This window comes from Solanum dulcamara, chromosome 9 (genome assembly GCF_947179165.1).
Source record: "Solanum dulcamara chromosome 9, daSolDulc1.2, whole genome shotgun sequence".
In the NCBI taxonomy this organism is placed as follows: Eukaryota; Viridiplantae; Streptophyta; class Magnoliopsida; order Solanales; family Solanaceae; genus Solanum; species Solanum dulcamara.
In genome coordinates, this window is record NC_077245.1 from 6,529,089 (window position 1) to 6,553,187 (window position 24,099).

Sequence of the window (24,099 nt, forward strand, 5' to 3'; positions counted from 1 at the left end):
ATGCCATCATTAAAGAACTCTAGCGATAAAGTTTTAATTTGCACTTAACATGGTAAATTATTAAACATTTGGCTCAAGGCTATAGCTTATAATCAGCCGTGAAAATATTGTTTCTTATTTTCCACTTACTCTCCCTCCTTGTTTTATAATGATAACCATAACATCTTCTAACATAAACTAATCATCTTCTTTCTTTACAGAATAACTCGAGAAGTTCTCTTTCCTTGTAAAAGAAGGTGTTTAATCTAGCACTAGTAGAATCCTTGACCAAAAGACATACGGGCAGTAGTCTTCTTTATTCTTTGAGATAAGTTTAGCAGTTTTTCTCAACGAAATTATACATACCAACTGATACTGCTACATACCGTTTAGGAGAAATTAACAAGTACTAATGCAGTTCTTTGCATGCTATTTCATCTTCAACTTCAATGAACCTTTATCTTAATATATAACCCAAAATAATTTCTACAATTGTTTCAATCTGAAAAAGAGAGATTTTTGGAAGCTCTATTATAAAATTATACAACTTCTCATTTTACGTTAGTCTAAGTGTAACTCATTAGATTCAGTAATATATTAATTCATATAATATCTTCCATGGTGCCAATTTTACACAAAGTTGAAAGCTTATGCTACTATACGAATTGACAGTACTCGGTAAACTAAGCTAAAGTAGATATATTATGTGCATTGAGGACCTCTTGCAACTATCTGCACAGACAAATTAGATGAGTGGACTGAAGAAGGTTATCAAAAGGGTAAAGAGAAGAAAATGAGCAGCAAAAGCTGACTCAATTGGAAGTGGACCTCGGGACCTAACTCTTACTGCACAAACAATTAGATAAGGCTCAATGGGGCATAACAATGAGCAAGTAATGAAAGGATAAATTGTTTAACATGAGATAAGAAATGAGAGACAGTTAGAGGAACTACTAGGAAGAGACAAGGAACTCGTGTTCCTTGTTACTGAATTTCTTAGCAATGATAGGACGGACATCATCAGCATCAGCCAGTGTCTCTAGGAATGGAAGAGTAATGAAGTTAGTGCAGAGTCTGATGGGTCATCAAACCCACTCTTGATCATAGGAATTCCATTATTCACATTCAATCTGAAAACCTGAAATCAAGAAAGAAATATATTTTCTGGCGCAAAAACAAAATGCCTGAATTTCAATGAAAACTAGATACTTCTCTAGGGACATTTTATGATTAACTAAGACGACCCTGTGTTCCCACATTGCTGGTTTAAGGGAAAAAAACATCCTTCTGAAATGTTATTACTTTAACAAATAATGTGAATATGCTTGTGAACATACAAAGAACGTTGCATGACACTGTAAAATGCCACATAGAAGCTCTATTTCCTTTTTATCCCTGAAATCACATGAGAAGATTAGTCGAGTACTTAATCTCCCAATCCCCCAGTCCGGCATCCAAGAAAACAAGGAAATCCTAAAACCAAAGGATGCTTCTACAAGGATTATTAAAAACATCAAGATGTATGCCTAAAAGATCAGCACCTAATACTGTCAAATCTTTAGTGTAACTTCCATCTGAGAATACGCATAATTCACGATAAATGCATTCGAAATTAGCTTTCCATCTGGATCCAGTATATCCAACAGTAGACTCACGTAGATGCTTTGATTGGCAGTAAAAATCACGATTTCAAACATATCTGCAACTCTCTCCAAGAATGTCTTGAGATGAGGCCTCAGCTTCATATACACAATGTGCTCTGTCATGTTGAAGGAAACAGGAAATGTAAAGTCTGCATCATCACGGTGCTCCAGAGTAGAATGGACAAGTGTTTCTAGACACATGAAACCAACATGCAAGACATTAGTTTACTTGTTGGAATCAATATGTGCCTCCATTGAGAAGTTCTTATTTTTTTCCTAAGTGGCGATTCACACAATCACTTTGACATATTTGAATCATTATTTGGTGGGTCTTTTGTTGGTAAGAATTCTCTCTCTCAGATACGTTCTTCCTAGTGAATTCTGTACTTCTTCTTGCCCATTCAAAAGTAAAAAACTGCAGCAGATTGTTTTTATGTGTTACTTAAAAATACAAATGCCACATTTAGTTAGGCTGCAAGTGTGACTTGTATATGAGTCCTTTCTAACAACTGACCTAGATACCTTAATATTTTCTCCATTTCAGGCACTTGTTTCGCTCCACAACGTGACACTGTTTCTAACTTTCTGCTTTTTGTTTTGTGGTGCTAAATAGTATTTTTTTATAGAATACCTTCTAGTTTTTTGTTCTGCTTGTAGACTATTTCCTTTACTTTGCTTTCTATTTTAGTCCTTCCCAAGAATAAGACCTCCTTCCTGGAATGACCAAAGAACAACATGCAAAGGACAGGTTATCACTGTGCAGCAAATGTTATTTATGTAATTCTGAGCAGGAAACAGGTGATCAGGTATTCTTACATAGCAGCTTCTCAAGACAATGCTGCGAACTTTTCTTTAACATCATGGTCATATATTTGGTATTACCACAGAAGATCAGTAGTCCCTTGGAAGTTTGGAAGTTTCATAAAGTTAAAAGGGACTTGAAGCAGATATGTAGGATTATTCCAAATGCATGCTGTGGACAATATGGTTGAAAAGGAACTAGGCATGCTTTGAGGGGAAGAGACTGCAGATACCTAGAGTCAAAAACAAATGTATCAATGTTATAGTAGTACTCTTGATAGGATGGATAAGTATTTGGAATTTTGCACTTATTAGGGGAAAATATGCAGTATGTTTGGAGTTAGAGCTGTAGTTAGGTCCGGTAAAATGGTTGTAAGAACAACAACATTATATGGGAACAAATGCTGGGTCTCTAAAAACAACATATCCACATTGTCAAGAATCATATCAATGCGAATAAAATGGATATGCATTCATATCGCAAGATTATAACTTATCACATCCCATAAGAGGCGCAACAGCATGCAGAATTTAAAACGAGATAACGTCATATGAGATAGTATGGTCATGTCCCAGGAAGAATTTTTATATGTCCATATGAGATGATATAGTCATTTCAAATGATTGAAGGTGATAAAAATGGAAAAGTTAGACCCAAAATCAAATAAAAGGTGTTATCTCAAAAAGACCTATATCTTTCAAAATCAATACCTACTTAACTAAGAATAGAGCATAATGGAAGCAAAGTACCCATATATGCTACGCCGACTAGTTGGATTAAGGCTTAGTTGTTGCTTTTCACATTTACAATAGATCCAATATTTCATGGACTCTTTTATTCTAGTTAAAGGCTTGTAGTCTACGTGCAGGAGTAAGAGTACGATTTAGGGAACATCCAGTTGTAGAGTAAGAGTAAGAAATTCATATACCGAACTCAACTAATTTTGAATTGAGGAATAGTCGATTGAGTGATTGACAAAGTGCGAGTGATTGACAAAGTGTCCTAATTCAGAAATGACTTATTTTGAAAATATAGCATTCCATCATGGGTTAGTTAAAAAAATTGTCCTTTATATTGCCATATGTTAACATTTGAAGCAATTCAGAGAGTAAAGAAAAAAAGGCTAAATGAATTCATTCAAACAAGCAATAATGCACAATAAATACACCAGCGCCTCTACAAAAGGGCCCATCAACTCATCCATGATCTTTGCAACATGTTTTCCCCACATCTTCATCTTTGTTACCATTGTCAACACTCATCACTCAAACAAATAGTCAAGAAATGCCGAAGAAAACAACTCTAGAATTATTTAACTGATAAATATAGAGATCGGACTGATTGATAACTTAAACAAGTTCAACTGCAGCAGATTTTCGTATAAGCTCTAGATCAACAGACTGATAGTGAATGAGAAATAGAATGTAAAATCAACCAAAATTAGGTATCCTATGCAACATTGAGAACATAAATAATACACAAAAATCAACTCACAGCTCCCCAATGTAATTGCATGCACCATGGTTTCCTCTGATGAATATAGTTGGGAAGGCTGGCAGCTGCAACATCTTCTCCTGAGTATAAGGTGACACAATTAAACTTATTCAGATCCTTTTCATTCATAACAGCCTGCTTACACAATGAAAACGCCTCAACTGATATTAATCCAGCAGAGAATTAGAAGATTAGATGCATAATTGTTGTTACTGATGGGACCAGCCTCGTGCACTAAGCTGCTGCTATGTGCAGGTCCAGAGAATGCCCGGGCATAAGGATCTATAGCACGCGTCTTATTAATTGTCAAAACGTCAAACCCAATTAACTAGGATTATAACTGAGCAAGTATATGTGACCAAAATGATATAAATCACAAATTTCCTAGTAAACTCATCGACAAATATCAATAAGGGAGAAACAAATGAAAAACTGTAAGACGCATTCGAGTCCTCCTTACTAGCGAAAAGGAAAAGGAAAGGACACTATGGAAAAATGATGCATTTACATATAAATATAAATATCTTTGAATTGCAGAGAGAGAATTTTGATGATAGAAAAATTGCTCCTTACGACAGCGCTAGTCAAATTCTCACTTCTGCTGGTAGTTCTGCTTCGTCACTGGGCAGGGAATTGCGGTACGCGACGGAATGGAGTTGTCGATAAGTGGCCCGGCGGTGAACGGCGACCACGTCCGGACCTGAGACTTCTCACATCATTCATGTAAGATTAGGATATTTAGTAATTAACAAAAGTTGGTTATTATAAATTTTACTAAGATTTATAAATTTAAAACTCACCTCTAAATACTACTCCATCCTTTTTAAACAAAAACTAAAATAGAAACGACGGAAAAGAATCAAATATATTCCTATACTATTGGAAATAATTTAAATATATTATTTGTTATATTTTTGGGCTAAATATAATTCTTCTATTATACTTTCGGTTCAAATACACCCTCTCATTATACTTTGGTTCAAATTCGTCCTTAATTTTAACGAAATAGCACTTGAAATGCTCAAAATTAAATAATTCATTCCTAGTTTTAAATATCTGGTTTTTTTAGGAATAAATAAAATTTTCAAGTACTAATTTGAGTTTTTTTTTCTTAGAAATGACAATACAATACTAACACATGAAAATTTTAAGTACTAATTTGAGTCTTTTTTTCTTACAAAATGATATGACAAAAATAAATATTTTTTGTGATATCATTTTGTAAGAAAAAAATACTCAAATTAATTTTTATAAATTTCATGTATTAGTACTTAAATTATGTAATGCATTTTGTATTGTCATTTCTAAGAAAAAAACTCAAATTAGTACTTGAAAATTTTATTTATTCTTAAAAAATTAGATATTTAAAATTGGGAATGAACTATTTAATTTTGAGCTTTTCAAGTGCTATTTCGTTAAAATTAAGGGCGAATTTGTATTAAAGTATAATGAGAGGGTATATTTGAACTAAAAGTATAACAGGGATATATTTAGCCCAAAAATGTAACGAGGATATATTTAAACTATTTTCAATAATACAGGGTATATTAGACCCTTTTTCGTAGAAACAATGGGGCAGGATAAGGGGAAATGGTGAGAGGATTACATGAAATCGAATACTTATTAATAAGGTGCTTTTTTTAGGTGGGAGAAATTGAAAGAGAATTATAAGATGCACGAATCGAACTCTCATCAACAAGGTGAAATGTAGATAGTTACTAACTATGATTTTTTATACTATTCCATCATTTCAATCTATTAGTCTTATTTCAATTTGGCATAATAAACTTTTGAATTTTATATTATTAAATTAAATATACGTTGAATATATAAATATGATTTAATCTTATTGTTACATGAAGTTAAAATTAGTGAGTTATTCTAAAAAATAAGAACTAGACATTCATTTTAAAACAAATTAAAAAGAGAATAAAAAAAATTAAAATTAGTGAATTGTTTTAATTTTTTCTGAGGACCACCTGATCAATAATTATGATGATCTAGTTTCATTATATAGTTGAGCATAATCATGAACTGTCACTTGATAAATAGTTTAACAAGTTCAATATACCGTGAACGTGAAAACATATATTTGTTCATTCATGTATATTGTAAAAGGATATTGCATTTGAAAAAACAATGAAAAATATGGAGTTTGGACGACTTGTAAAAGTAGCATCTATAGAATCCAAACTTTTTGATATCGAACAAATTACTCATTTAAGATAACATATCTGTTAATTTTTTGGTTTTAATTGATGTGATATACTTTTTTAAAAAAGTTATTTACAAAAGAATAAAAACTTTCTAAAGATAAAGTATATCATTTCATTGATGTATTAGTCATGTTTTGTTTTGATGAATGTGACGTTAGAATAAATTGTTAATTCATAATATCACACACCAATATTTAAAAAAATAAATAGGTACAATTTAGAAAGAAAAAAAGTTTTGAAGTTAAGCGAAGGATAAATATAACTATTGATAAGTAAGGATAAGATCAATGAAACATAAAATAAGATAATGAGTACGATCACACAAAATTAATTGTTACCTAAAATGTTCACTCGTCCAAAAAATAACCGACAAATCTATAATATATGTATGTATATTGTCTAGGATTGTATTTTAACTGAGCGTCTAACTGTGCAACTTTAATTTTGGAATAAGACATGAGATTATTTTATTTTCTGTTTCAACTCGAAATTATGTATATTAACTAGAAGCTATAAATATTTTAGGTCGAGTATCCAACTATGTAATTTTAATCTTGAAATAACACGTGAAATTATTTATTCAATTCTTAGCTGAATATTTTCTTTATTTTGATATAAATAATTATGGAATTAATAATACCACATTCAATATCAAAAATTACTTAATATCGGAATCTAATAATCAATTGACAAAAACCCCAAACAACTTGCTACAAAACTACCGAGCAGGGGTAAAAATACGATAAGTAGATACATAATTTTGAGTGTGATCAGACAACCAAAAATCAAACAATGACAGAGTGGCCTTTATACAAGTTGTATATTGGTTTGGTCTATTATTCGTTTGTATTCGTTTAGTCCTCTGACTTGCTAGTTTGACGGTCATAAAATGCGAGTCTTCAATCGAGATCTTTTGGCTCAACTTTATTCCACTGAGGGAGCAACCCCATTTTTCACGTTGAATTGGTCAAAATATGCAGATTTTCTGACTTTTCGTGGAGGATTAGATCCTGTAACTGAGGGTTTGTGGCTGACTGATATTGCCCATCGCCATTTAGCTATAACATTTCTTTTTCTCGTTGCTAGTCATATGTATAGAACCAATTTCGGAATTGGGCACAGTATGAAAGATCTTTGAAATCCTTGATAGTCTGGAAAGGGAACGCGACTCTAGCCACCACGTCAAGTTGAATTTACAAAAAAAAATTCAATGTTAAAAGTATTCAAATTCATAAATTCACTACGAAACATCTCCAAAGCTCGTCCCAAAATCCTCTAAATTGACCAAAGTTGACAATTGAAAATAAGCATTTATTCAAAATTATCTAAATGTCAAAAATATATTCATTAAATAATTTTGTTATTATTTACTATTCTTGTTAGAAGTTTCATATACTCCCTATGTTCACTTTATTTGTTCATTTGAGTAGTTTATCAGAGTACTTATGTTACTTTGAGTATAGTCTTAGATCTTAACTGATTTGTGAAAATAAGTATAAAGGAACTATCTAATTATATAAATATTTTTATGTAATTACTAATATTCTCTATAAATTAATAAGTATATCTGTACGATATATCTAATACAGTCATTTTATAAGTCAAATTATTTATAAAATTATTATGTCACTCATCCAATTCAATTGGTACGTATTTTGATGTTGTTGGAGTTGTTCACATCTATCGCGACTATTCTTGGTCCCAAGCGAAAGTCACATTTTATTAAGATGCTTTAATTGAGAGATTGATAAGAAATTGACATAAATAGTTCATTAAAATAATAACCAACATATATATATATATATATATATATATATATATATATATATATATATATATATATATATATATATATATATATATATATATATTGTATATTAATATAAAATATACATTATGTACAACAACTTATATTATATATATTTAGATCAATAAGGTTAAGTATCAACAAAATCGTCTTCCTTTTGTGTTTAGAACAGAATTTTTTCTGCCTTTGTTGGACTATCTTGACGGCTTTGACATTCTTTTCTTCACTTACCGATTATTTTATTTATTTCTAATTTTTCGTGATTGATTGCACCTCGCACCTAATCTATATATGTATAATGGATATTTTATATATATAACTATTAAATGTAATTTTTTTGACTGATCAATCAAATATATAACTACTTGCCCTTTGTAATTTTCATTGCGAGAAAGAGAAAATGGTCGACGTAGTAGGCTTTATGCATTTAACACTTTATTATCGATGTATATATATATAACATATACATTAATTATTCTTCGAATGGATTTTAAAATTATTATGTTATAGTATTTGTGCTTTTGAATTCAAATTTCTTACTCGTTCCTAATAGCAACAATTGACCATTCATGTATCATATTATATAAGAATTCAGTTTAATCTTTACCAATTTCTTATAGTGAAGATTGACCATTCAATATTCATGTACGTACGTATCACATTGTAAATACTTAAAACCATGATTAGTTTTACCAAAAGGTCCAAATCAATGTGTTAAAGTCCTAATCACGATGATTAATTGGAAAGAATTAAATTTCTCTCCGACAATAATAACCAAGCTGCCTCCCCATGAAACGGCAAACCACGCGTCAGTTTCCTATATGGGCCCACCAACCTGGCGCGGTTTGGTCGCAACCAACATCCAGCTCTGCTGATCTGGCGCGCATCCTACTTGATGCGCACAACGCCCCTTGCGCCTCTTCGGCCGCCACTGAGGACTCATTTTCAGCCGACACTCAAAAATCCCAAATTCCACCGGGAAATTACCCGCCACCTCACCGGAATTCTGAACAATCTTATTGAATTCTCTCGAATCTGATATGTGTGATCGCTGAAGTTTTTACTGAAATTGTGCAGTGGTTCAGCAGAGATTTCATTCTATTTTTTACCAAATCAGGCAGATTTGATTCGGAGAATTAGGTTCTGTTTGTATATCTAAGGTTTCAGTGTAATCAGTTGTGATTCGGCGAAGTTTTGCGTCAAACTGAATCTTCTGCTCTGGTATGATCTTCTGCACTACTTGTTCTACTATAGTCTCTAGTTGATTTTTCGTGCATTTGGCGCCTTTTGTTGATTTATTGTGTGTAAAGCGTGGAAATTGCGTATCAGTTGATGTAAATCGGGCAGTTTACTTAATCGATGGCGTCGATCCGGAGAACTCTATCACCGAGTAACGAACGGCATTATCAGAATGGAAACCAATATTCAGTTCAATCGCCATCTCATAAGCTCATTCTTAACGGCAAAAGCTCCTCGTTACTGTATTCTCGAAAAAATTACATATCCAGGAAGAAGTTGTTCTATAGATGTTTGATATTTTTCGTGCTAGGGTTTGTATTAGGTATGGCTCCATTTGGTGGTTTTGATGATGCGAGGAGCCGTGATTTTTCGTTTGAGATCAAGCCACCGGTGGTGAATGTTAAGGAGGAGATGAAAGATGTGTTAATCCCCAGACCTGATAATGTTGTGGTAAACTCAGTTAAATTACCAGGTTCAGAGGATGAAGTGAAGGGGAAGTTTGATTATGAACCGAGGAAACTGTTGATTGTGGTGACTCCGACTTATAATAGGGCACTTCAAGCTTACTATCTTCATAGATTAAGCGAGGTGTTGAAGCTTGTGAAATCACCTCTGTTGTGGGTTGTGGTTGAGATGAATGTGGCGTCTCCAGAGACTGCAGACATTTTGAGGAAGACAGGAGTTATGTATCGGCATCTGGTGTGCTCCAAGAACATGACAGATATAAAAGACCGGGGTGTGCACCAGAGGAATGTTGCATTGGAGCATATTGAACATCATAGGCTCAATGGAATTGTTTACTTTGCAGATGATGATAATATCTACTCACTTGAATTGTTTGAGAGCATTAGATTGATCAAGTAAGTTGAGATTCATCATTCTTGTTTACACAACTTGTCTTTGTTTTATCCTGCTGTGAGCATGTTCAGGATGATGCTACGTGCTTTATGTAGATATTCAAGTTGATATAGATATATAGACAAGAGCTATTTCCCGATTCATTACAACTTCACTAACAAATTCTTTTCCCGGTGATCTTCTTGGGTTATCACTCTTCATAGTTATAACAATAACAGTTGTAGATGTGACCACTAGTTGCATGATTTTTGGACTTAATTATTTTCTCAATTCTTCCTCAAAATAGCATTCCTTAGATTAGAAACTGAGAAAATGACCACTTTGTTAGCATATAATGGAATCCCCTTCTTCTGGTAAAATATAACTTGTGTGAATTTGATTATTGGACAAAAAGAGTTATGTGCTTTGGATGATCAACTTTTAGAAGGGCTATAACTCTGACATGCCCACCAGATGCAGCATCTTCATCATTAGTGGGATTATGCGCGTGTTCATTCTTAATTGATGTCAAAGAAAAAGCTTGACTTGACAGAGATGTACTTCAACCACTTGGTTGGACAAATGCTTCAACCTTTTTAGTAGAGTTCTTTCAATCCAAATAAGAGAACAGAGAAACCACTTAAAATGGAAGTTAGATAAAGAAGTATTAGTAAGAACTAGCATTAGACTTCTTAAACCTGTTTTTTTGTAGATGCTAAGAGAACAGATTTAACTTTGCGAAAACGCCCTTCTAACACTTACGATTGCTTGCTCGATCCCTAATGTTGATACATTGATTTTACTTGTCATCCACTTTCTTCATAGAAATTCCTTGTGATGCCTTATTCCACTTCTTTTTGTCATTCACCTTCTCCATAGAAAACCCTTGTGATGCCTTCATCCACTTATCTTCTTTTCAAGGGGTCTTAAAGAAATAGTTAGTCTTCCCATCTTTACTATGAGAGTCAAAACTACATTCGTTACTAATACTTTTCCACTTTTTTCTTGTTATTTGGAAATGTAAATGCCATACTACATTTTATTACCATAATTAGTATGGCATGCTTGCTATCATAGTCAACAATCAGAACCCTTATTAAAATGTACTGTATTTATAACTATAAGAGTCCTCTTTTATAGCCATAGGTGAAATTAACTTATTTGTCTCTTCTACTTCTAACAAATAGAACTTACTCATGTCTCTGCTTGGTCAAAGCTGTCTGATGTAGGAAACTTTTACATAAAGATGACTTTATTGGTATCTTTTTTCATCTCCATAAGTTGGTAGATTGACCCTTAGCATAGTGGTTTTGAGTGTCCTATGGGTTGCACCGTGAAGAGTAGCAGCTGCTCATCTTCCTTGATGTCTACCTCACACAAGCAAGCTTAAAAAAATTGCCACTGCAAAACTTTTAACTTGGTCAAGAGTCTTGACACTTGTCACCAAGGAATTTAGTCTATAATATCCCTTCATAGTTTTCTTATTGTTTAATATGTCGCAAATAAGTCTCACTGAGGATTAGAAGCAGTGAGCTCCGAATTCTCCAGCAGAGAGAAGTGTTGCGACTTTTTATGCAGCAAAAGAACCCTCAATGGACTGCTTTTACTGGAAGCTAAATCTCAACCAAGAGAGGTGCAAATAATATGTCAGAGAAAAGAGCTTCCCTGCTGCAACTGAATGAGTAGTATTTCAAATATGATATGGTTTTTACAATGTAAAACTATCTATACATAGCTACTCGAAGCCCAGCGCATATCATAGAAAACTAGATCTCATATTCCAAGTAGTTATTGCAAAAGAAATGACTAAAATCTGAAATCCTGAACCAACCGTGGGAACTAAATTCAGAATACAATTTGAGCTCAAATAACAAGATACACTCGGCAAGTTAGTATGGATTAAAACACACACTAGACAAGTCAGTAACTACTCCTGATGCCCCTGGGAAATATTTTGTTCTCTTTTTGATAATGGCACTGTATTCCTCAGCATCAAGGATATGCTGGAAACCTCCAAAAAGTTGTGGATTAGTCAACAAAGACTAATCAGTTACAATGATCCTAAGTCCTAACAGATCTATTAACGGGTTCAGCTTCCTCTACTCTTTCTTCTTTACCCTAAACATAAAAGGTTATAATACAATTCCAACTGATCTTGTGAATGGGACTAAGACTACCTTCAAAACATCTATTGTTTCTTTCTTTCCATGTTTTCCACCATATACAAGGTGAGATGATTCCCCACCATTTCTTGTGACTCTTGCTGCCTCCTCTCCTGATCCAGCAACTAAGAAAATCTGTTGTGTGCTCCGGCATTATCCACTTGGTTAGGTAGAGACTAAGGAATAGGGCCCAAATTTGTGAGGTCACTTTACAATGCTCCTGGGTAATAGTATATTCATGTCGAACATGGGTCAGAAATGTCTATGCTAGACTGTTGTCTTCTTCACTGAAAGAGGCAATGCACTTCTCTTGGAATGTTACTTTATTTATGAAGAACGCTCAGTACGTGACCTTGTGACCCCAAAAATAGAAGTTGCATATCTTTGTCCACTCTATTCAAGATAGAATCTATTTAGTGTTGCAGTATTATGATTCTGTTCTGTTCTTCCTGCATTAGCTCCTCCATGGAAATTCTTGGATCTCATGATGGTGATTATTTGAACTTTTGTTTAGTGTTGCAGTATTATGATTCTGCTCTGTTCTTCCTACATCAGCTTCTCCATGGAAATTCTTGGATCTCATGATGGTGGTTATTTGAACTTTTCATACATGTTGAGATCCAATTTCTTGAGTGCTACCTCTGAGATCCAAGTATTTTTTGTTTTGCTTTGCATGATGAGGAAAAGATAATAGAAATTGCTGCCTCAGTCACAGAATCACAAAAACCCAACCATATTTTTTCTTAAAACGCTCCCAGGCACTTTTTTCGAGGAAAGTGTTTTTCTAACTCCAGTAGACGTTCGCCGGAAATCTTTCTCCTCTTCCCTTCTATTCTCTTGTCTCCCCTCTCCTTCTCTTTTTCTTCTCTTTCTCTCTCATCCTTTTTTTTTCTCCATTCCTGGTCAGTTTGTTATGGAGAATAGACTCTATTTCAGATCAGGGGAGAAGTCTTATGATATCACAGAATCAAAAACCATTTCAAAAACTTGGTTTGACTGGGTGAAGGTATCAAAAAAGTCGATCAGAAGAATGGTGCTATGCAGAGGAGCATTACTGTGGATCTGCAAAAGATTAAAGAAGACAATCTGATTTAAATGGCAAGATTTTCAAGTCTTGGAGATGTTGGTTGGTCTCAACCCATAGTTATTGCTCCCAAAAGTCCAATAAATTTGCCAGATACATTTCTATCATCACTGTAAAAGGACAGACCAGAACAGTGATCACTATCCCAGAAAACAACATTTAATGAGAGTTGGAATAGTTTGCCCAGTAAAGTGGAGAATTATAAACATGAAAGCAAAAGATCAGGGAGCATTTATTACATCTGGGGATATGATACAAAATAAACTGAATGGTAGGGGAAATTACAAAGAAGCTCTACAAGAAAGTAAATGGTCTAGGAAGAACTTGAGAAGCCACTACTACAGTCTTCAAGCTGGGAAGACAACGAACTGCTGTGTAGGCATCTTGTTGGCAAATTCATCGGAGGAGAAGAGGCTCTTACACGAAATGAAGTCAGGATATGGGTGCAACAGATCTAGAAAGGTGCCCCTAACACCTTGGTATATGATATGAATGGCTTCGAATTTCTCTTTGAATTCCAAACCAGGAAGGCTTCGGAGCATGTCATCGCGGGGGATTGGAGACGGTAAGGAACAAGTCTGAAACTAGATTGGTGGTCTCCAACAAGAGGTGCTTTCCATGAAAGCACAAGATTCGATTGGTTCTGGATTAGGGTTCTTGGTCTCCCTATTCACCTCTGGAATAAAGATGTCATGAAGGAGATTGGAGATGCCTGCAGAGGATGGTTGGAAAGTGAGGAAGAAACAGAGCTCAAAAACCATCTGAGATGGGCGAGAATCCGAGTTCGAGGACCCAGGGAGAACATCCCGACGAAGGTTGAGGTGACGGATGGCAAGCTGATATAATCTTTACCAATCTGTTGTGAGTCTCCGGCAACCTTCAGACCAGTGACGAAGTCGGAAACAGTTCGAGGTGACAACAACAAGTCAGACGAGAAAGCAGAGGCCAACTATTTCTTTGATTATGGTAGACCTAGTAGACATGGGAAAGAAAAAGAAAAAGTACAAGACAGCTATGTCTATGATGATAGCAGATCTAGTAGACATGGGAAAGGAAAGGAAAAAGTACAGGAGATATATGCAAAAACCAATGGTTACAAGAATGTGTCAAAGTCTTTTGAAACCTCCCATGTGGAAAGAGAAGAGCGGTCCCACTTAGATGAAAGGTTGATTTCAAGTGGGCTTTGTGACGGGATAAATGAAAAAATGACTCAAAATCTTTTGGGCCTTAGAGAGCCCAAATATTTTACCGATCCTTTTATTGACTTTCAACCTTTTTTGGGATCTTCTTCCTTAAATTCCCTTGACCATTCCATCATAGCTGGTGACCCGAAAGGTTACATGCTCATGGGAGGAGAACTTTTATGTATGCCGGAAGACTCAATGCAGACAATGAACTCCTCTAAGGATAATGAGACAGGGGGTAAAAAGATATGCAACAACATTGAGGTGAAAAGTTTTGGTGCTGATGAGTCTATGGAACTGTCAGGAGATCAGATGGAGCTTTTGCACGAGCCAAGACCCTTAGCAATTGATGACAGTATAACTGCGGAGGGTTTTTGAGTCTCAAGCAACATTGAGATTTCACGTCAATTTAGTCAAATTAAGCCAAATGTTTGGGGTGTGTACAAAGGGCTATGAAAGAGAACTATTCTTATTAATAAGTAGAATGGGGCTAAGAACCACATGGGAGGAACAAAGCAACAGAGACAAAAAAAGCAACACAACCAACTAATCAGTGCCAAAAGAGTTGAGAATCTCATTTTCAATATGAAATTCAAAGAGGAGGAGCCTTATCAATTATGGAACAATGACGGTAAAGATAATTTCTTGGAATGTAAGGGGGTTAAACAATGAAGGGAAGAGGGCTTTAAACAAAAACCTGATTAATCAATGGGGGGCAGTTGTGTATATCCTTTTGGAGATTAAACTTCAGGATAATATTAGTAGTCTAATTCATATCATTTAGAACAACAGATGGTTGAGTGAACTTCATGTAGAGGCACATGGGTCTAGTGGAGGTATTTTGATTATGTGGGATAAAAGAATATGGGAGGGGGTTCTGGTGGAAGCAGGATCACAATGCATCTCTTGCAATTTTTCAAACCAGAATCAAGAAGTTTCTTGGTTTCTGACAGCAGTTTATGCTAAGTGCAAGAAAATAGAGAGGAGAGAACTGTGGAGTGAGTTGGGTGCTATGAGAAGTCTGTGTGAAGGTCCTTGGGTAGTGGGGGGATTTGAACGTTGTTAGATACCCGGCAAAAAGATCCAATTGCTCTAGGATTAATGGTGCTATGAATGAGTTTTCTGAATACGTTGAGAAGATGGAATTAGTAGACGCGTCTTTATTTGGAGGGTCTTACACTTGGAGAAGAGGGGAAGGGCTCCAAACAGCTTCCAGAATTGACAGATTCCTCTATTGCTCACTATGGGAGGAACAGTTCAGCCTTATCAGGCAATCCACAATGCCTAAGTTGGGATCTTACCACAACCCAATTTTACTGATATGTGGGAATCTGAATTTCAAGAAGTCTTATTTCAAATTCGAAAACTGGTGGATGAGAGTGGAACAATTCAAGGGAGAGGTAAAATTGTGGTGGCAGTCTTTTGTAATAACTAGAACTCTAGGTTTTCGCATATCGCTTTGAACTTCTTAGCCTTATCTGACCTCTTTTTATGCTTCTATTGAGCCGAGGGTCTCTCGGAAATAGCCGTTCTACCTTGGTAGGAGTAAGGTCTGCGTACACTTTACCCTCCCAGACCCCACGTTGTGGGATTTCAATGGGTTGATGTTGTTGTAGAACTCCAGGTTTTGTTCTAGCAGAAAAGCTGAAACTCTTGAAAGGAAAGATGAAGGAATGGAGTAAGAATAACAAAAACTATTGTAAAGCACAAATGAAGGAGATTATGGAGGAGCTGGCTAAATGGGAAGCTGTGTAGGAACAAAGAGTGCTCACAGAGGAGGAGATCCAACAGAAAACAAATTTGGCTATCACCTATGAGCAAGTAGCTAGGAATGAAGAAATAAGGTGGTGGCAAAGATCAAGAATCCAATGGCTAAAGCAAGGGGTAAAAATACTAAACTTTTTCACAGAGTAGCTACTTCTAATAAGAGGTACAATTCCATTGAGTCTCTTATGGTGGATGAATGTAATTCTAATGACCCTTTTATCATTAAAGACATCATCAAAAGCTTCTACCAAAATTTGTACACAGAACCAGAGGAGTGGAGGCCTAAGCAACAGTTATAGGGGATCCCAAACATTAGTGTGGAGGAGCAGATAGAACTAGAGGGTCCTTTTGAGGAGGAAGAGATCTTGGGCTGCCTAAAACTATGTGCTATGGAGAAAGCACCTGGATCTGATGGCTACCCATGTCCTTTTACTTGTCTTATTGGGAGATATTGAAAAAGGATATTATAAAGGCTATACAGGAATTCTATGCTAGACAGAAGACTTAAGAAGAGCTTTAATACTACTTTTATAGAACTCATCCCTAAGAAAGCAGGTGTTGCTGAACTAAAAGAGTTCAAGCCAATAAGTTTGATTACTGGAGTTTATAAGGTGATAGCAAAATTACTGACAGAAAGGTTGAAAAGGGTGATTGATAAGCTTGTCAACAAAAACCAAATGGCCTTTATTAAAGGAAGATAAATAATGGATGCAACTCTTATTGCAAGTGAGTGTGTTGACTCTAGGTTGAAAGGGAACATCTCTGGGGTAATGTGCAAGTTGGATATTGAAAAAGCATACGATCATGTAAATTGGGGTTTCTTGCTGAATGGGTTTTGGAGAAAGATGGATGGGATGGATAAAATTTTGCATAAGCATTGTGAGATTCTCCATTCTTGTAAATGGAGAACCAATGAGCTCTTTCTCTTCAGGAAGGGGATTTGATAGTTTGATGAGGATTGCTACTCAAAACAGGTGGATCAGAAGTTTCCAGATTAATGGAAATAATGGTGCTATTAACGAGATGAGCCACATGAGGAGCAACTTAAATTCATCAAGCTAATTTTGTTGTTTTTTGAAGCTTCTATAGGTTTGAAAGTTAACTGGGGAAAGAGCACTTTATATCCTATCAAGGATGTGACAAACATCTAAAGGCTGGCTGACATTTTGGGCTGCAAAATGGAGAAATTGCCCACAACCTATTTGGGTATGCCTCTAGGCAATAAGCACAAAGATTTGGAGATATGGGACAGCATAGTGTAGAAGACTGAAAAAAGACTAGCCAGATGGAAGGCACAATAAATCTCCTTTAGTGGTAGACCATCCTTGTCAACTTTGTCCTAGATTCTCTTCCAGCATATGTTTTTTCTCTTTTCACTCTACCGGCAAAGGTGGCTAAGAAATTGGACAAACTTAGGAGAGATTTCCTTTGGCATGGCTGCAAAGAAAACAAAGGATACAATTTGGTCAAGTGGGCGACAGTTTTGCATAGAAAAGATAAAGGTGGTTTGGGTATCAGAGATTTGAGGAAGCATAACAACAACCTTTTATGAAATGGTTGTGGAGATACAGTAAGGAGAGGCAAGTTTTATGGAAAGATTTGATTAAATGTAAATATGGGGAGGATGGATTTTGGTGTAGTAAGGTAAGCACTGATGCTTATGGAGTGGGGGTTTGGAGAGCTATTAGAAACTTATGGCTCAAGCTAGAACCAAATTTACATATCAAGATGGGGGATGGAAGGAGAAGTAGATTCTAGTGGGATGTATGGATCAAACAGACCTCCCTGAAGGACCTGTTTCCTGATCTATTTATTTTGTGCACCAATTCTGAGGCACTGATCAGTGATTGCTGGAAAGAACAAGGCTGGAATCTCTACATCAGAAGATTAGTAAATGATTGGGAAATAGAGAGAGTAGCCAAATTATTGGAGGAAGTGGGGGATTTTGCGGTCACCAATACTGCTAATGATGCAGTAAGATGGTCACACAGTAAGGATGGGATCTTCACAGTTGGCAGAGCATATAAAAAGGAGTGCAACTTGCAAAGCAGCAAATACCAGAGTTCATGGAAAAAGATTTGGAGGACTACAACGCTAAGAAAAGTTAAGTGCTTTACTTGGTTGGTCATCAGAAAGGCATGCTTGACACATGGAGTCTTGAGGAGGAAAGGAAAAATCATACCTCGCTAGTGCTTTTTATGTGGGAAGACATAGGGAAACTAATAGTCACCTATTCTTAAATTGTACTTTCACAACACAAATATAGTCCATGTTTCTCAACTTTTCGGAAGTGAAATGGACTATGCCAAAGCATACCACTGATTTACTAAGTTGTTGGATCAGAAGTGGAGGTAACAAGAGACAGAAGACCTGGTGGAATTTTATTCCACATTGCATTTGGTGGACAGTGTGGAAGGAGAGGAACAGTAGGAATTTTGAAGATATATCCAATTCCATTCACAAGGTTAAATGGAATTGCATTGTATTTCTATATTTTTGGTGTAACGAGATAGGATTAGAGGATTTAGATCAATTTTTAGAATTCTTAGGATCCTTGTAAGTATTACGCTTTTTGTTCTTTTTTGATTTTCTAAAGGTCCCCAGCATATCCTTAATGCTGAAGAATACAATGTTACCAATTCTCAAAAAAAGTTGTTGCCTCAAGAATGAACTACTTTCAAATTTCATACGCCCGAGCTTTGTCCCTGAGGTTCTGGCTTACTGCTCATCCCATGCCGATCTTGCAGCTATTCTCAAATATCATTGGATTAAATTCATTCAATTGGTAATTTAAAGATTGGACTATAATACAGACCTTTAGACAAATTCCGAGGCATTGGCATTTGAAATGATCTTCTTTAATGCTTATGACCATCTCTAACCCAACACCAAATTTTACACCATTTTGATGTGTAAATAGTGTTATACCAAATTTGGTGTAACACTATTTATCACACCAATTCACTTTATTGAATATTTTAATATTATTTCATTATAAAAAACTTTTAATTAAACATTATATAAATTGTATGTTTTAATTAAAAATCTCTTGTATATTTAATTATTTTTTATGTAATATTTTTATAATATTAATTTTAGATATAAAAGTTAGTTTTTTTATAAATTAATTTTTCTACGAAAAAAGGGTCAATAATACCCCTGAACTATAGAAAAAGGTTTTAAAATACCCTTCATCCATCTTTTGGTTTAAAAATTCTCTTCTACTCATCTTTTTGATCTAAAAATACCCTTCCATCCACCTTTTTAGCTAACTTTAACCCTTGTTGGGAGGGAGCTTGAAGAGGTATATTGTTTTTGGCTTAGATAAATTATGAAAAAAATTAGTGGAGGTGAGATTTTTATTTCATCCAATAAGAAAATGACACATGATAAATATTTTTTAAAAATAAAAAAAAAAAAGAGGGTTGTTAGTTTCAAGGATTAAAGTTAGTTAAAAAAGTGGATGGAAGGGTATTTTTAGACCAAAAAGATGAGTATAAGGATATTTTTAGACCAAAAGGTGGATGAAGGGTATTTTTAAACCTTTTCCTATAGTTCAGGGGTATTTTTGGCCCTTTTCCGATTTTTCTATATATGAATTAATTTTTCTACAATAATTTTTAGCTCGACATAAAAAAATAAAGGACAAAGAAGCTCATTTTGAACTACGTAATGCATTAATGGAGCATTTATGGGAACAACGTAGTGATCTTGAAAGTTGAATATTTATGTAGAATTTAAAATAAAATTTTCAATTATGTAATGGTTATTTAATTGTATTTCATTAATGATTTCACTTTTATTTGTACTATCCATTATTATATATAATGTATAATATTTGCTAGCAATTTATATTATGAAATAAGAAAATATAAATGAAATAAGAAATAATAATATAATAATGAAGAGAGAAAAATATTCCTTTATGGTGTAAAATTTGGTGCAGTGAGTTGGAGTTGATTTACACTAAAATAGTGCGGACACCAAATTTGGTGTTTGGGTTGGAAATGCCCTAAACATGGACCAATTTTCTTTGATCTAAAAGTTATGACAAGATTCCTTAGGAAATCGTACCTTCTATTAGTTGAAAACTTGGCTTGCAACAGCAATTTACTTAGAGCAACATTATCACTCCGTTGCATCCTTGATTTCTCATTTCTTGCCTCTTTTGCTGCACATACTTCACTTTGGATTTTTGAAGTGAACTTCATTCTGGATCTTCTTAATGTGCTTGACGTTTGCCGTCCTTATTAATTTACGCAATTTCAGCCTTGAGAAAAATTAAACTCCATTATTTGTGTGATCACCTACCATGTAATAAATAGGTTACAAATACTTCCTAGCAACACCTTCCTTTTGGCTATAGAAACTGTGTTACAAACAGATCAGTTTAGTTCCCAACTTTTCCCGCAAAGTAATCCAATGTCTCTTAAATGGTAACATGTACCATATTGAATATATCTCACAGGTGGATGTTTTTTTAAAAAAATCATAGGTGGCTGTAAGTCATGCCGAAAAGCTCATGAATTCTTCCAACAACATAATTTCCAGAGGATACAATGGTTGGTTCTTTTGCCACAATTGACAAGTGTAACGAGTAGCAAATTGAGGTTTCCAAATTTTATTGCTTCCTCAAATCCTTGTTTGAAGGCAATTCAATTAATCTTCTTTGACATTTGAATATTTGTGGATTCCTCTTCCATAGGATGCGAAGTTAATTATCATTACCGTGTTTCCCTCAAAAATGCATCCTCCAATCCTTGTCTCTTTCTAACGTTAGCATTATATTATCCAAAGAAAAAATAAGCTTTCTGCTTGCTCTGGCAGCAATCCATGGTATTTGCTTATGATAGGACTTCATAACAACTTATGAATTAAAGGAAATAAGTAAATTTTTTTGATATACTGCACTATGAGCAGTGAGAGGTTGAACAGTAATTCTTTTGCACCTGTTCTTTCATTACTTCTGCTGAAATATGTTGGATAAACCTTGGGGAATTTCCTCAGCAAGGGGCAACAGATTCTTTTTGTCCATGCTTTAGTCATATTCATTTGATTCCTTCTTAGTGAGGACCACTGGACCAGCGAGTGCTCCTGGCAAGGTATAATAAAAGCCAATGTATGTAAGATATCTTTGTTGATTTTGACTCTACAGTTTTAGCATTTACTTGAATAGAATCATCTAACAGGCTTGCAGCAAGGGTTGAGCTTTCACAATGACAGATTACCATGCTTAGAGTTCTGCATGAACTTAGTAATATGTAACCTGACTTGACATTCTTCCTGAGTGTTGAAGTAACTGATCTATTTGTTTGTTCCCAGATCCTGGCTACTTCCCTTAAAGAAAGTAGACTCTTCCATGCTATTTAAATTTGTTGTGGAAAGATGTTGCAGCTCTTCTTCTCTTTTATATATACTAAAGTAAGCACAACTATTCAATAAAATAAATTTATATCCACTTCTGGGACACACTTCTGGTGAAGCACCAGTGAAATTCACTCTTATATAGGAAGTATGTTGAAGTAAAATGGTTGAGCTAGGACATAAGTAACTATTTATATTATTGTAGGTATGAGAGGTAATATGGATGTTGTTTCTTGTGATTATGACTGTTTTTAGATTCTATAAGTTGAAGGAGTGCACATTGTTGTTGCAGATTTGACGTCATTGTTGGAATATTCACTTTTGTCTTTTCTTTTCTAATCTACTTGTATTTTCTTGTGATCTCCTCTTATAGTCGTTTTGGCACTTGGCCTGTTGCTATGCTAGTACAAAGCAAAAGCAAAGCAATACTGGAGGGCCCTGTGTGCAATGGAAGTCAAGTTATTGGGTGGCACACCAATGAGAAGAGTAAGCAACTTAGAAGATTTCATGTTGATATGTCTGGCTTTGCCTTCAATAGCACTATATTGTGGGATCCAAAGAAATGGCATCGACCAACTTCAAATCCCATTCAACAGTTGGACAATGTGAAAGAGGGTTTCCAAGTATGCATCAACCCCTCCTTTTAAATCCTTGATTTCTTACTCTGGGGATAGAAGCCTGCGTGAACAGGTTGAAGTTGGAAATTTACTCACAATGATTACTTGCAGGAGACCACTTTCATAGAACAAATTGTTGAAGACGAAAGCCAAATGGAGGCTGTCCCTCCTGGTTGCTCAAGGGTAATGAATTGGCACCTTCATCTGGAAGCTAGTGGAGTTGTCTATCCAGGAGGCTGGCTGCTTCAAAAGAACCTTGATGCCGTTTTCTCTACCACATGAGAAACACAAGCAAGGTGCAGGGACTCTAAATGGTGTCCATGAAGGAGGTCAGTGCCTCTTATCATCACTAAACCTACAACTTTCCTTGTCTTGAAAAGGAAAGGTCAAACGCGAAGTGAGTGAACTCGGGATTGGTGGGATGAGGAATAGCTTCTCTTAATTAACATCATCAAATTATATTCCCAGGATGGAGATTCATTCTCCCCACTTCCTCTTTCGAACAGATCTGTTTATATTTAATCACCTGTGCATTTCCTAGGACACCAAATATCATCCACTGTAACATTTCATCACTTGTGCATTTCCTAGGACACCAAACAACAGAGCCTTTTTGTTGCTAATATCCAGAGACCTTTTTGGCCTTATTGCTGTTTCTGCGACTCTGTCCATATTTAGTTTGACTGAGCAAAGAAAAAGGAAAGCACTCAGCTGCAATTCTTTTTGACAGGCCAGTGCTAATCCCAGTATGAAGCTATCATTTTCAAGCTGATCAGGGAATTACTAGATTGCCGAAGTTGAAGCAGCAAGCATGCATTCAATGACAAGCTAGCTATAAAGAAAGGAATGCTTGATTTTATTTTTGACTTTCTCGAAAATATTCTTTGACAGCATCAGAACTCGTTTTGTTGTGGAGTTTTGCTGCTTTTCCCAGGGCGAGGGATGTGGTTTCTTCAATTTCCATTGCAAAATTGATTGTTACTGCCATCACAGAAGGCAGAACGTGTGCATGCTGTAAAATGGAATGGTTGTGAACTATCATCCTCGGAAGCGGGAAGCAAGTGATGCTTAGTTCAAATTGTAGTCTTTTACAATTGTGTTTCTGATGGAATAGTTATCATACAAAATTTACAAGAGAAGTTTTCAAAACAGATACACTGGACCTGCATTTTTTTTCCCTTCATGGTGTGCACAGGTGGTTGTGGCAGAGCTTTTGCAAGTTAAATTTAAGCTGTTGAATTTTACTTGTGCTGTTTTTGTTTACTTTCTACGTTGAATTCACTTTTACCAACTTCATTTTTCCGTTGGAGTTCCGAGTGTTAAAATACACGTTTCTTTGAGTACTATGTACTAGCTGAGACCTGGCCAATACCTAATGTTTGAGATGTTCAATAGTACCACTTCTCATCGCTACACCATATGATGTTTAGAGATTGCCCCAAAAGCCATGATTTGTCAATTCGTCCAGTACAGTGTTCTGCGAAAGGGTCGTTATTGAAAGCATTTGGGTCTAAGTATCAGCTATCAGCAGAAGTAGATTGGAAAGAGTCCACCATAATAATTTAAATGGAGTAACCCGGAGAATGAACTCCGAGAAGGTAGAGTAGAAATTAGTATGAGAGAATATGCTACATTAGTCAAATGAATGTTCATGTTCAATTCAATAAAAATCAATTTTTTAATTATAATTATTCATTTTTTTCTTACGACACGATACTCAAATCTAGATTCTTGTAATTACGATTCAAGTGAAGAAAAAGTAAGCCTATTTATTTCGGGCTTTAAAACTAGTAGTTCAAGCGGTTGACTCGATTCTTTCAAATTGTTGTCATTATTGAGAAAAGGTAACAAAGATAAAATGCGAGTAAGTATTAGTGACGATTATGTCCCCCCCCAAAAGGTCA

The 24,099-nt window shown here is 35.2% G+C and overlaps 1 protein-coding gene and 1 pseudogene across 1 annotated transcript; one reads left to right on the forward strand and one right to left on the reverse strand.

Moving 5' to 3' along the window:
• Nucleotides 1-599: 599 nt before the first annotated feature.
• LOC129903202 (uncharacterized) lies at nt 600-4,694 on the reverse strand (annotated as a pseudogene).
• A 3,985-nt stretch (nt 4,695-8,679) lies between these two features.
• LOC129902290 (probable beta-1,4-xylosyltransferase IRX9H) lies at nt 8,680-23,541 on the forward strand. Its single transcript, XM_055977460.1, has 4 exons — nt 8,680-10,040; nt 21,952-22,201; nt 22,307-22,524; nt 22,926-23,541. Exons 1-3 carry the CDS (start codon nt 9,301-9,303, stop codon nt 22,475-22,477), a joined length of 1,161 nt encoding a protein of 386 aa, XP_055833435.1. The 5' UTR covers nt 8,680-9,300; the 3' UTR covers nt 22,478-22,524; nt 22,926-23,541.
• Nucleotides 23,542-24,099: the final 558 nt, after the last annotated feature.

What these genes read in the sequence shown, in the direction of transcription:
- LOC129902290 (XM_055977460.1), top strand. Translation starts at nt 9,301, where the DNA reads ATGGCGTCGATCCGGAGAACTCTATCACCGAGTAACGAACGGCATTAT. An exon ending in GAGAGCATTAGATTGATCAA is followed by an intron (nt 10,041 to 21,951) that starts GTAAGTTGAGAT and finishes CTCCTCTTATAG; the next exon opens with TCGTTTTGGCACTTGGCCTG. An exon ending in ATGTGAAAGAGGGTTTCCAA is followed by an intron (nt 22,202 to 22,306) that starts GTATGCATCAAC and finishes GATTACTTGCAG; the next exon opens with GAGACCACTTTCATAGAACA.